Source organism: Perca fluviatilis, chromosome 2 (genome assembly GCF_010015445.1).
Source record: "Perca fluviatilis chromosome 2, GENO_Pfluv_1.0, whole genome shotgun sequence".
NCBI lineage: Eukaryota > Metazoa > Chordata > Actinopteri > Perciformes > Percidae > Perca > Perca fluviatilis.
The window spans coordinates 45,493,827-45,508,187 of NC_053113.1; the positions used below are offsets into that span (position 1 = coordinate 45,493,827).

The 14,361-nt window shown below is 42.3% G+C and overlaps 1 protein-coding gene across 18 annotated transcripts in view; it reads right to left on the reverse strand.

Moving 5' to 3' along the window:
* Positions 1-1,710: 1,710 nt before the first annotated feature.
* The window catches only part of myo18ab (myosin XVIIIAb), a 168,488-nt gene continuing 155,837 nt past the window's right edge, over positions 1,711-14,361 (reverse strand). For 14 of the 18 annotated variants that reach the window (XM_039791377.1, XM_039791337.1, XM_039791327.1 and 11 more), the window contains 3 exons: positions 7,700-7,822; positions 4,649-6,169; positions 3,142-3,277 (listed from right to left, as the gene is read on the reverse strand). In XM_039791377.1, the coding sequence (XP_039647311.1) occupies positions 4,657-6,169; positions 7,700-7,822 (1,636 nt within the window). In that variant the 3' untranslated portion in view covers positions 3,142-3,277; positions 4,649-4,656. Of the gene's footprint in view, positions 3,278-4,648; positions 6,170-7,699; positions 7,823-14,361 lie in introns of all 18 variants that reach the window. The other 4 variants (XM_039791360.1, XM_039791353.1, XM_039791346.1 and 1 more) reach the window with 3 other exon arrangements.

Here is a 14,361-nt window from a genome sequence, read left to right on the forward strand (position 1 = left end):
TCATTGGGTTAAAAAAACAGAAAAAGAAGAGAAAAACCTGACAAACAAACAGGCCTCAAAGACAAGGACATGATTTCACAGTATTGGTTATACAGGCTGTAGTGTGTCCAGTTAATTAAGTTACAGTTAAAGTACACAAAGAGGCTTTAGAGGAGAAGGCTGCTGATATTCTACATGTTTCTTATATTATCATGGAAAGACATGCATCCAAGAAATTCAATTCATTTCAAGGGAATCACTGCGACCAGTGGATCTGCTCGCAGGATTCCCATTTCACTTTGGTGAATTATGACACTCACTCACTGCACCACTGACAACCAGCAAGTCCTCCAGACAACCTTTGAGCCTATTGGCTGATAGGTCGGTCACTTTTTAATTCAAAATTTGTGGGACATGGGGAAAAAAAAGTCTAATATTGAATCTGTAGTGATCTGTTGCTGATGATATATTCTTAGTAAACGAAGCTCGTTCTCATGTCACTAGTGCAAAATGGAGAAAACTAGCCAATAGTGTGTTCCATTTACCTCGGAACTCAGAAGCCGAAGCTGGGAATGATGTCACACCCGAGGTGACTGCGTTCCATTTACAAGTCAGATTATCATTGTTTTCGTTAGCTCTAGCCAGGTTAGCCATTGTTAGCAACACTAGTTGATAAAAACGCATGACACTGTTTTGTGCCTACAAACGGCGTAGCAACATGTCCACAGATAGAAGTTGGAGAGGACTGTGTGTACGACTGATTTAGTGACACACAAATAACAAAGAAGTGCTAATAACTGTATGTTGCTACAGCTTTCGCTGCTGTTGATGCACGGGGCAGCCATGTTGGATTTTGAGCTTGGGGTACTCTGTGGTTGTCCGAGGTCCGAGCTCGGAAATCCGAGGTCAAGGGGCGCGTTTTTCCGACTTTGACCTCAGAAAATCTGACTACAAATGGAACGCACTATAACTATGCTTAATGAATTATCCTGACACAAACCCATCTGAGAAGTGTAGAAGCATTTGGGTTCTATGTGCGGTGTTGCACAATCCACTTTTATACAACCCTGCGCTACTAGTATCAGCTGCTCCACGAAAGTAAAATGGTTTTCAGACAGTTATGAAACAAGTGATGGTACAAATATGTCTCTTATATAAAATGTGAATAATGTTATTGTCCAGTTAGCAAACAAGCTAGTTGAGCAGCAATTATTCACTAGCATGTTCCCATTAAAAACTACAGTGGCTGGCGAATTAAGGAAATTACTGAACGTTTTTTCAAAAATCTAACAATATATTTGTAAGCCATATTTAAAGGTCCCATGACATGGTGCTCTGTGGATGCTTTTATATAGACCTTAGTGGTCCTCTAATACTGTATCTGAAGTCTCTTTCCCAAAATTCAGCCTTGGTGCAGAATTACAGCCACTAGAGCCAGTCCCACAATGAGCTTTCCTTAGGATGTGCCATTTCTGTGTCTGTAGCTATTGAGGAGGAGAGAGGGGGGGGGGGGGCAATGTGGAGGGTGGGGGTGTGGCCTCGACCAACTGCCACTTTGCTCGTTTGAAAGCCATGATGTCTCTCTCTCATGGGTGGGCCAAATTCTCTGGGGGGGCAAAGCAGAGAAAGGGGAGGTAACCTTTCCAGATGATTCCTGATTGGTCCATCTGAGCTTTCATTTTCTCAAAGGCAGAGCAGGATACCCAGGGCTCGGTTTACACCTATCACCATTTCTAGCCACTGGGGGACCATAGACAGGCTGGGGGAAGGCATATTAATGTTAAAAAACCTCATAAAGTGAAACTTTCATGCCATGGGACCTTTAAGGATTTACGTCTTCAGTAGGAACCAATTGGCTTAGTGCTAAGAGCTGTGATGACACGTGAGCCGGCTCCATTCAATGAAGAAAACCGAGAGATGTGCGTGAAAGCTCCAAAAAGCTTTTTAAGTGGACCTTTGAGCTTAGAGTATTTAATTATACATAGTATTCCCAAAGGTCAAGAAATGCATCGTTGGTTTCGGTCCTTCCATGTTTTCTGTTGTGAAAAATATAGAATAACACCAGTTCTTTCCTTGAACATGCTGGTTGAGGATACAATACATTTGACTGGTGCCCAAAGTCAAGTACATTCCCGGTGAAAAAAAGGAGAGCACATCAAACTTAAATGTAAACACAGACGACATGTAGTTGACAAGCACAAGGACAAAGTCTCTTAGTTACTGTAGAATTCTGGCAAGTACTCAAACCAAGTCTAATTAAACATAAGACAAGGCCGTTTGCAGAGGGAAGCTCAAACCTCATGGAAATACATTTGCTTGATGGCTGTCCTCTGCAAAACAAATCTATCAAACCTCAAAAACAAAAGAGTTAAATGGAGAAAAAGGCTTTGCTTTTCATGGCGGCGCAGTTAGTGATGCAACCATCCTCCCCTGTGAGGAAGAGATCATTAGCCAGCAGAAGGCAGAACAACTTTTCAGGCAAACAAAGAGTGAGCAGATGATGATGATGATGATGAGAGTCCTCGGTGTACAGCGTAGCAGTTCATGAAATGCCACAGCTGCAGAGAAGCCAGCTGCAGAGGAGCCCACTCTAATCAAATGGCACTTGTCCCGAAATGGAAAGAAGGACGAGAAGGAAAAAAAAAAAGGCTGGGACTTTTGTCAGCACTCAGCATCAATAGGCAATAGGTAAAAACAGTGTGCACACATACTTGAACAAATGCTTTTTGGCAATACATTGTACTATGGCAATACATATCATTGTGGTGTACTATATGTAAAGAAGAGAGGAAGAGTGACAAAGACAAAGAGAGAGGCTGGAAAAAAAATCTATTATCATTGCAACCTCATGTTCTTTGGCTCAGTTCCAACCAAACAGGGTGGCTGCTCAAGCCAAACTGCTGCGTGCATGCAACCAGCAAAGTCGAGTGGTTAATAACGGAGCGGCTGTGTGTGCAGTCAGATTACACTACGCAGTTTGTCAAACTATGACCAAACCCTGGGAGGATCTGCCATAGGAAGCTGCGACTGAGTGTTTGGAACATATTTGCCTGCAGGGCTGTGGGTTATTAACTGGGTGGTTGTGTCCAACTGGCCACAACTGTGGTCAACTTTGCATGCAAGACAAACTGCCACGGTGTAATGAGGGTGGATGCTGACAGCACCGCCGTCGTCTTTCATTTGGCTGCCATGTCTTCATCGGGTGTAGTAAGAGCCCTGGGTCGCCCCGCCTTCTTCTTTTTCTTCTTCCTCCTCCTCTTCATCAGATCTATCGAAGCAGTGTCTCCGGCCAGGGGGGCTGGAGCAGGAAACAACAAGTAGCAGCGGATGTTATTATCAAAAAAGTGAGCAGAGAACAGCACTGTGTCTAAGAGAGCTCAATACACTGCAATGAAAAGAAAAAAACACAAGCAAATGTAGAGCTCCTCATCGGAGCAGTGAGCAGTGTGATTCTGATGTTATTGGAGATATTAGCACAACTAGCATTTTGCTATCTACTAGTTCATTTGTTTTTAGTGACCCCAAGAGTTTTGGGTTTTGTTGTGCATCGTTTTCACTGTGTTCTACTTGCGTTTCTGTATTTGTGAATTCGTCCCAATTTGCTTGTGTTTTCTAAATGTCTTCGTTTGCCTGCGTTTCGTCTATCGGTTTTGTCTTCTTGTGTTACAGCATGTTGAGCCATCATAGCCACCACACACTATCTGTACATTTAACCATGTTGTGAGGTTAGCCTGCTAACAGTGGGCACAAAAACTCATGCAATGTGGTACAGCCTTTGCATGCAAAACTTTTTTGTGTTATCAAGGTTAGGAGACTAAATCAATGCCATTTAAGTAAAATACAAAGCATTGTGACACACGTGATTCCCTCCTCTCAAAATGTTACAGTTGTAAAGTCAATCAGCTATATTGAAATAGAAACCTAAACATGATTCAAATAATTTTTTCATCATCACCAATAATCATAATTAGGAGAAACTCAATCCCTATACCAGTCTACATTTAGCCTCATCTTACATTCAAATGGCTTAAATACTGCTACTAAGTGCAAACCGGGGTTAGTTACAGTGCATCTCAAATTAATTTTCCAGTTGGTGTAAATCAATGCTCAGGGTCTAATTATACCTGCAGTTATAGAGCTGGAAGGAGAAATGTATTATGGCCTCTCTTATTTGACTCCTGTTAGTTTTACCTTTCTGGGGCTGTAAATCAAAGTGCCCAACCAATTGCCCATCTGGGGACAAATAAAGTTCTACTTGACTCAACATCTCAAAGTGATTCGAGGCTGAGCTAACATTCACGTTGAGTGCAGCTTCTCACCAACTGCACTTCCTGGTGTGAAAAGATTCACAATACCCCAGCTCCCAAAGAGTCCTCAATGAAAGCCTTACTGAACTAGTGAAAGACACTACTGTTCGGCTAGAAAACTGAGAAGGTGCAGTAGTAAACAACAAAATTGTTAGCATGCCTAAGACACTTGACCTAAGACAAAAATGCAACTGGACAGTTAGAATATTAGCATTCTAAACTGTAAAAGTCTAATCGCCGTCAGACTGAATGGGGGACATTTAATGCGCTGATTGTAAGAGTGGGAAACGCTTTGATTGGTTAGGTCACATCATGCTTCAAAAACACTCTTCAAGGTAAATCCGTCTCAGGCAACCACCTACTGCCTGCCTCAGTCACTGTCCGGCCGGTACAGGTACTTCATCATCAGGCTGTCCACCTTCTTCTTCCTCTTCTTATCGTCCTTTGGGTTAAGGGGCTGGCTCTCACTCTGTGGCCTAGCTTCTCCTTCCCCTTCTGGGCTGGACACCTTTCGAATCGGGGCCCTCTTCACACTGCTGGAGCTTCTGTAGGAAATGGTGGAAGCCCCGGAGCTAGACTCTGATCCAGAGTCCGACTCGGAATCCGAAGAGGAAGAAGACGAGGAAGAGGATGAAGATTTGTCCCTCTTCTTGGACTTTTTCTTGGACTTTTTGGACCTCCTCTTGGAGCTGCTCCTGTGACGACGGTCGTCTCCTGAGCTGTCTGACTCGGAGCTGTGGCTTCTCTTCTTCTTCTTGCTCTTGCCTTTGCTCTTGCTGCGATGGCGACTGCTGCAGCTGCTGCCGCTGCGGGACGCTCTCATGCAGTCCACTGCCGACGCGGAGCGTCTAAGACTGCTAGCAGGGCGAGGTCCGTCTCCATTGCTGATACTTTTGCTGTCGTCCTTCTCATTCTTGGATTTTTCTTCTTCACCCTCTGAGTCTTCCAAGCTCCTGCGCTTGAATTTGATCGGCTTGAAATTCAGCACCTCATTGATGGCTTTCTCCAGGTCAGGGTCGAGGTAGTTGCGATGACTGACTGGTTTGATATCCAAGGTATCAATCGGGTCATTATCAGTAGTTGATGATCGGGCCCGTGGTGGTGGCATGGAGATACTGCGGCCAGTGGACGAGTGAGGACTGTACGCCGACCTCTCGGTGAAGGCCACACTGCGACTATCATCCATATCAACGTCAAACTCACTCAGGCGGCAGCTGCGTCCCAGGGACATATGGGAATCAGCTCGGCTAACGCTTCCAGGACTGCGTCCTCCAGACCGTCTGCTAAAGCAAGGGCTACTGGGACTGCTGCCATACAGCAACCGCCTGCCTCTGTCCTCATCTAAGCGCGAGGTGCTTTGGTGGCGTCCAAGTGGGCTTGACAGACCTAAGCTGACGGTAGACTTGGCATCGTTCTCTGGGCTTAACCCAAGACGCGTGGAGGCCCGACTTGGTGCAGGGTATGAAATGACTGATTCTTTGTCGAAGTCCCCCCAGCGGCTGTCCATGCCTTTCCTGGCTCGGCTGTTGGCCTCTGAATAGGCCTGGGAGATGACTGATTCTCTGTCATTCATGTCATCCCCTGCCTGGGACTTTCTCCTGGAGCTGACTGAGTAGGTATCGTGCTGAAAATCTGGGTTTTTGGGTTTAGCCTTATGGAAGGATAGAGCGTCTTCGGACTCTGCACTCTCCTTCAGCCCCCTCAAGAGGGCACCCCCTTTGCCACCGATAGAATCAAGGTTGGAGCGTTTTCTGTAGCTGAGCGAGCTCATCACCGACATTGGCCTGCTTGGCTCTACCTCTTTGCCCTCTTTATTAAGTTCTTTCCATTCCTTACCCTCTTTCCACTCTTTCCCTTCCTTTGCGTCTACATTTACAGCAAATCTAGAAAGAAGCAACAATGGAAAGGACAGAGGAATGAAGACAGTGGGAGAGAAAATGACAGTGGGTCAAGTGGAGGTGAGTGAAGGAAGAGAATAAGAAACAAATGAATGGCTCTTGACAAATAAAAACAGAAATGTCATGAAATGTAGCAAAATGAGAGTACAGCAATGAAAAAAGAGGAGTTTAAGGAGAGTGCAACTGGAGACAACTGACTATTAAGGTTTTTTTCCTGCACTGAAATGAGACACCCACATCATTTTATTGCCCACCAAGGACAGAGAGGCCACAGTAATGATAAGAATGGGAAAAATCACAGCTTCCGCCCCCTACAAACTAACTTTAAAGCAATTTAAATGTTTTGGCCACATTCATATAGTCATTTAACTAAAAAGCAGGTACATATACAATACATCTGGAAAAAGTATCACAAATTATTGAGAATTTGAGAGGAAATGTTTGAGTTTTAGCTGACTGTTGCTTTAAGTGGTTGAAACCTAAATTCCATTAAATCATAGCATCTGACAAAACAAAAGAAGAATAGCATTCTACCGCTAGACAGCAACAGCTTGGAGAAAAGAAAGAGTATGTGCTACTTTGTTTCTTTTGGGTTTGCCTGACTGATAGGGATGAGGTTTAGGTAACCCTAACCATTGTGTTCCAGCAACATCACAGGCTATATGTACTGAAACACAATTAGTGCTAGCAAAAACTTTGCAATATGTGACTTCAAAATACATATTTTTCCTAATGAGCACGGTATTGAACTTGAAGGTACTGTATGTTTAATACTGATCTCAAACAATGAATCCCTGTGAGCATTACAGGCACTTCAGTAACATCATTTGGGTAAACTCTGGCTGAAAATGTTTCCCATATCAAAGCTTTAACATGTTTTTTTGTTGTTCTATTCTTTGTTGAATGACAGAGAACTGTGCAAGTTCCAATTCCAATGTACTCGTGTACCTGAGCAAATGGCCATTAAAGTCACTTGAACTTTAAGCTACTACTACAAGGGGCAGCGTTGGCTAGCTCGGTGAATCAGTCAGTGTTTGTCTGTGGGGAAATGCAACTAAGAGAGATTTAAAAACTCCAAAGTTTTAAAAGTTGGGAGTGGATCAGCTGAGGGAGGAGAGTTAAATCTTCTGGTAAGGAGACAAATCTGGGGCAATCGAAGCTGTCAGCTGGCAGACACATTCATTAATCTCAGCAAGCGGCTCAGGTAGACTATGCCAGCTGGCCATTGGGCATGTCGATAAATCTACCACGGAGGTGGTTTGTTTTTTTAAGAAAAAAAAAGTTCCCTCTTCACAGAGCCGGCGACAATAAAGACAAAGCAGCTTGAAAATACATTTAAGTAATAGCAGCCTCCTCATTTCAGCCACGTACTCTGCTCCGACTGCTTTATTTCCTCTGGGTCAGATCATGTAAATCATTACATCCAGACAGAGTGCAAAAGCAGTCAAAGATGTAGGTAGACTGCTTACTAACTGCTGCTGTAGTGGTAGTAACAGCCGCAGCCTTTGTACTGACCTGGAGCTCTTGAGGCTGCCGTCATCGGAGAGGTTCTTGGCGGAACCTTTGCTTTTAGACAACCAGGACTTCACCCCGTCCACACGATCCTCCACCTCCGAGTCTGTGTCTGAATCCCCCGGACTGGTGAGGAGTCAGAGGCAGGAAAACAAGTCAGGAGAGACGAGATGGCAAAGGAAGTTATGAATAGAAAAAGTCAGATATGGCCATTCAGAGAGGAGAAAATGAGGTAAAAGCAATGTTAGTGTGAAAAGAGAGTCAACAGTGGTAGAAATGTTCCTGTAATTCTCTGTAGCTGTAGAGCCAGAGTACAAAGAACAGACTGGAAGCGTTAGTGTGGAAGCAAACAAGGATTGTGACATTTATTCTGGATAAAAGACAGCACATGCTCAAAGAGACCCAGTAAGCACACAAACATGCCTACGAGAGGTTGTATAGATGTAAACACCACACAGCAACTTCTTCCTGTTGTCACTGTTAGAGGAGTGTTATTTTGACCCTGCGGTTAGCTGGCACTCAGGCATCCAACAAACATTCTATCTTTACTCTTGCAAGTGCCGTAAAAGCACCATGACAGGGACAAAACCCAACGATAGCGCTTGAATAATAGGAACTTTGTTTTTTTCTTTACCAAATGGCTTTTATTTTTAATATTTTTTTTATCACTCCTGTTTGGTTTGATGAGATAATACACACCAAATGTATTGCTGAGATCTGGGAAAGAAGCAACTCTGCTAGACACTTTTACATGAACACCAATCAACCATCCAAGCTGACTGGTTTACAAGTCCACAACTTTGTTATTTAAATAACGTATTTGAAAGTAAAAAAGAAAGTGAATATGAATTGTGGTTTAGGTAATAAATCATTTTAAAATAAGTGGTTGGATGATTTGGTGAAAGTGTAGCAGATTGATATCTGGGAGCTATCTTGATACATCTCAAACTCCAAGATCAATAGATCCTACACTTCCTCTTTCATTAGACCCTCACACCCTCTATGTCCGCACTTTGTAACACAGGCTTTCTATTATGGATTTGTAGTCTTCAAGCTCAAACTTAGATATTGTACAACTTATGAACTGACATAGTGGCACTCCAAAAACAATCTCAATACTATGGCCTCAGTTTATCAACTGCTTCTCTTCATAATTGTTAGATTAATAATACATAACAAAGTAGAGGGAGGCAGGCCAGCCAAGCCAGATCCGGCAGGGGGAGAGTTCTAAGCCCGAAAAAGCTACCTCTCCTTATGACCTGTCTCTCTTAGTTACCTGTTATAGTTACGCTGTTATAGTTCTAGACTGCCGGGGGACTTCCTTCCTTTGACACACTGAGCTGCTCTCTCTTCTCACTTTCTATTACTATTTGTGTGCAGCCCGTCCCAGAAATGCTTGTTATTAATCCTAGCTTCTGGGGAGTTTACTCCCCGGAGTCCTTATGCTTTTTTTTCCCCCAGCGTATTTCCTTGGAGAACGTTGGCACCAAGATCCTGGTTGCAGCTGTCGCCGTGGTCCTGCTGCACTCCCTGCTGAGCTCAGCGATGCCCTGCAATGTCATGCTGCGTCCTGCTGAACCCTGCAGCTTCCCGCTACATCCAGTCACTGTTCCATTATTAATGTGACTGCTATCGCCACTGTTCATCACACCCCCAACCGGCTCGTCAGACACCGCCGCTACCAAGAGCCTGGGCGTCGTCGAGGTTTCTTCCCAAGAGGGAGTTTTTCCTCGCCACTGTCGCACTGCTTGCTCTTGAGGGAATTACTGGAATTGTTGGAATTGTTGGGGCTTTGTAAATTATAGAGTGTGGTCTAGACCTACTCTATCTGTAAAGTGTCTCGAGATAACTTATGTTATGATTTGATACTATAAATAAAATTGAATTGAATTTTCTTATACTGATGTGTTTTGGCAAAACAAACTTGATCAGTTCCCCCTTTTACTCCTATGTAAAATGAATGGAAAGACTAGCGTTTTTTCGCTGGACTGCATGACTGTGTGAACGTAGCCTTCTGTTACCACAATAAAAGCAATGATATACAATGAACACTTTCCATCTAAGTAATACCAAAAAACATTGCACCTACACATCACATCAAATCATATCTTATAGCCTTGTTTTGTTGGGTTCCCTCAAGCCAACCTTGTATTCTGAGTATGTTTTAGTTTACAAGTCAAATCAAACTGTGTTGAAGTTGTGTGCATCTTTTTCTACATTTGCATTCACAAATATGTTCAATAAAATGTGGCTTCAGAATAGGATTTGGCGTTTGAGTATACTACTCTCGTGGTGTTGTAATGATGTTGCTTGTTTGCTAAACTGCATAGGTATAAGAGAATATGTATGCGTGTTATAAAAATGGAAAACTGGGGTGAATGGTATTGAGATTTTGTGTGTTACCACTATCTCAGTTCATAAACGTTAGCAGATCAACCCATTCACTCAGAGGAAGTGCCCCTTGCTTGCGTTGGACATTGTACAACTGTTTTTATGTGTCTAGAAAATACTTACTTGTAAAAGCTGTGTAGATATGTGACTTAAATAGAAGAGAAAATATCTTGCACACTTTCTCACTTGTGCTGGTTTATACTTGTATTTCTGCAATGTTTCAGTCTAAACAGCCCTCATCAGGATATACCTGCATGTAGCTCATAAAGATTAGACGGAAACCACCTACACCAGATTAACACATTGTAAAAGTAGGTGAGAACATGTTCACTTCTATTTGTTTTTAGACCTATAAATGTCACCATAACCAATGGTTGGAAAAAAAACTAAATGTCTCTGAACTGCACAGCAAAGTGGCAGAAAATGTCCAGATTTACCTTTCAACTGGTAATTATTTTCATCACCAGTCCACAGACACGCAGCCATACGCATACACTCATAAATTCAGTTCTTGACAGAATGATTTGGTACACAGCTGGGCACTGCACCGTTTTCCTCTCAATTATCATTACACATTCACAAACCCACTGCGAGCCATGGAGTAAAATAGAGGGCTTGTCATAAAATTTGACACGGATGAAAAGAGCGCAACACTCATTAAGTGCCGTCAAAGCCCAGTGCTTGTGTGGCGCTGTGAAATTAAGTTGTTACAGCTTAATAGTCCTACAGAGACATCAGAGGGGTGGCTCAACATCTCTGCATCTGTTTCAGAAAGCCTCCCATCTTGTCAAGAAAGAGAGAGAAGAAAAACATTATGTTATGCAGCACAGAGCTCAGAAAGGCCCAGTACCACCTATAATTAAAATCATTATCAGTCAGAGACAAAAGCTCCATGGATTTTAAAGGGGACATTTCAAATAATGGCTTTCCCAGTGAGATCCAAATGCATAGCCTGCTAGCTTTTATGGAATACAATAACCTTGGACGGTAATGCTGGGGCAGCATTCATGCCAGAGACGAGGAGGGAGGGATTGGAGGAAGGATGGGGGCGACTGACTCTTAAGCTGTAATTAGCTTTGCAAAACATGCCTCTGCTATTAGACAATCTGGGGATTGGCTGCTGCCTACGTTTATGATGACAGAGCAGCCAAATGTCTTTGTATTTGGCACTTTGGACTTATCAGAAAAGATTGGATAAACATCACTCAATGTGTGTGTGTGTGTGTGTATGTGTGTGGTGGGGGGGGTCACTCTAGCGTCAGGAAGCAGACTTTGTACTAAAACACTTCGAGGCATTCACCTTGCTACGAGCAGATATTAGAGTAAAATAAATGGAACACGTTGACAGTAAATGTTTTGCAGCTACGTTCAGTATGAACCTTTTTGAAACTTTGTTTCATAATATGTGTCTCTATTCTGCAAAACATTCTTATCTACAAACATTATTGCCATGACACATTCAGAGCACATAGAGAAAGACCTCTCAGGTCTATAGCCAAACACATTTGTGGGCAATATGTAATTGCACGCTTCACACATGGTGTCAACCACAATTTATGTCCTTGACCAGCATACCATTAGTTAAGCCCTGCCGAAAGCCTCGGGGAAGCAAACAAACAGTGCTGAGGAGACATTAATTGTCTGTGACATTCTGCCGCCATTGGTTGTACATCTCTGTTACACACTATTACATTCATCATTAGCTTCTATGGATCCTCCTGCCCTGCTCTGCTCTGCGTTGCTCCTCTGTGTCCCTGGGTCTTAAAGACACCACTGTTTATGCCTCCGATATATGAAACTGTCGAGCCAGTGAAGTCCCTGTGGCTTTGGAGCACAGACAGCCATACGCATCCTCTCCAAGACCATCAGCAAAAATACGCTTGGAAAACTCCTCTCATACACAGTGTCACATGACAAGGTAACACAGTTCATCTGTGCTGCAAAACTTCCAGTGCAGTAAGCAGCGAGTTCAGTGCAATAGGAATTTCACATATTATCTATTAGCTATACTAAAAGCCAACTGAATTCACAACAGCCATCCCTTTGTGGAATCAAATATCTGGGCTAAAGTGATTTGCATTTTGAGTTACTTTTTTATAATACTTAAAAGTTAGAAAGAAGGTCTTTGGAGATACATTAGTAATGTTTTTTTTATCCTCCAAGCCTCAGAGTTGGCAGGCAGAGAACATGTTTGATTGACAGCTAAGCCAGCTAAGCCAGCAGTGGCACGAAACAGTAGGACAGGCAGTATTTTACTAGCAGTGGTATTGAAGAATACGGACCACAACATTTAGCATCTAAACTGACCGATATACATTTAAAGGTACATTTGTAAGCTTTTTTTTGTGTTACAGATACTGTAGATCAGCCCTGTTTTAAATCGTAAAATGGCAAAAGCAAGAGGGACTTTCAGAGGTAGAGAGTTTTAGAGTAACATGAATGCTGGTTATTATTGATATTTTACTTGAGCCATTTTGTTGGATTCAGTATTTTGAAGTACATATTTTATATAATATAATATACTGGAGAAGCTTGTATTCATGTCATGAATACAAGCTTTTATCTTCTTGGAACCATGTTGGAAATAAGTGTTTTTGTTTTAGATTGGTGTGTTTTGTAGATGTATGAATATCAAATGAAGCTGACTAGTTTCTAGCCTGCAGTTTTCCCTTGGTGGATATTGAAAGATCATTCAACAAGCTATGGTGCAAGACAAGACAGACGCGTGTTAACCATCCACGGAAACTGACTAAAGTCAATATATGTTTTTGGCAAGTCAAAAATACACCAAAAACTGATTACATCAATGAATATTTCTGTTGGTTAGAACTATAACACTAGTCCTTTTACAGCTAGTTATCGAGCTGTAGGTAACTTTCTTTATGAAAGGAAACCAGCCAGTGCAGATAATGTTCCTAACAATGTCAGCTAAAGCTAATGAGAGGTTTACAGACACATACTTGCATTTCCTTAAAGTGCTCATATTATGCTTTTTGACTTTTTCCCTTTCCTTTATTATGTTCTATATCTTTTTGTGCATGCAATAGGTTTACAAAGTGAAAAAGCCCAAAGTCCCCCCCAAAGGGACTTACCATCTCCAACAGAAAACACTGTTCACAAACTGCTCCAAACAGCTCTGTTGTAGTCCAGCCTTTACTTCAGAGACAAACGTGGTCACTTTTCGAACACACGTTATAATGCTCGCCTAGCTGCTAGCGTGGCACGCCCTCATACTCTGCTTCTGACTGGCTAGTAGTCCTTACCTAGGTACTGCGCATGTCCGTCCCAACAAAGATGAAACAGAAGTGAGATGCCTCACTCGGTAGATAAAACAGAGAGCTCAACACACAGGGTGAAAAGAGGAGCTGCATCAATGTGCAGTACAACAAAAATATGGTGTTTTTTGAACATTAAACCATGTAAACCTATTCTGATATAACCTCTAAATACAATTATGAACCTGAGCTTAATATGAGAACTTAAACATCATCTTTAATTAGCTGCACTGTTATTTACTGGAATACTTCATAAAAGTGAATAAGCTAGATCAGTGTTTCCCATACTTTTTTACACCAAGGACCCCTAAATTGACATAAATTTGTCCACGGACCCTCATTTCATAAGATTTTGTCCCAGGGACCCCCCATCTCCCAATGTGATAGGAGTTTTGCTTTTTTTTGCGTTTTATTACAGAAAGTGTATGAAACCCATGACCAAAATAATTATACATTCTGTTATAGAAACAGCATTCTGACAGAAATATGCAGACACAGGGCGCTTTCATGGAGCTTAAACATTTAAACACAAATGTCTTCCTTTTGGGCTCTGTCACGTCCTCACAAGAGAACACTGGTTTTGTCATTTACAAAGCAGGTATTTATGTTGTTGCCAAACAACCAATAAACCCCAATATAATTTCAGTGATATTTTAAACCCAAAGTGCTCCAGCATTGATAGATGCATTTTTGGATTGTATGTATTAGAGCAGCTTAATACAAATTGAATTAAACTGTATTAATATTTATATAGCCAAATGTGCAGCTACATTATTTATATTTCGGGAAAATAGAAATGCATGTGGCGTCTTACTCAAACACCAGGGAAAGCTTAGCTTTTCTTCATTCAAATGTGGCAGTTCTAACAGCTCATTACATATCAAAACACAAAAGCCTGCACTCTCCCGCTTGGATGAGTAATCCCTTGACACGGACAGGGCACTGGGATGGCTGGGAGCCAGAGGTTAACACTGCGTGTGTGCCACAGCTTTTTGTAAG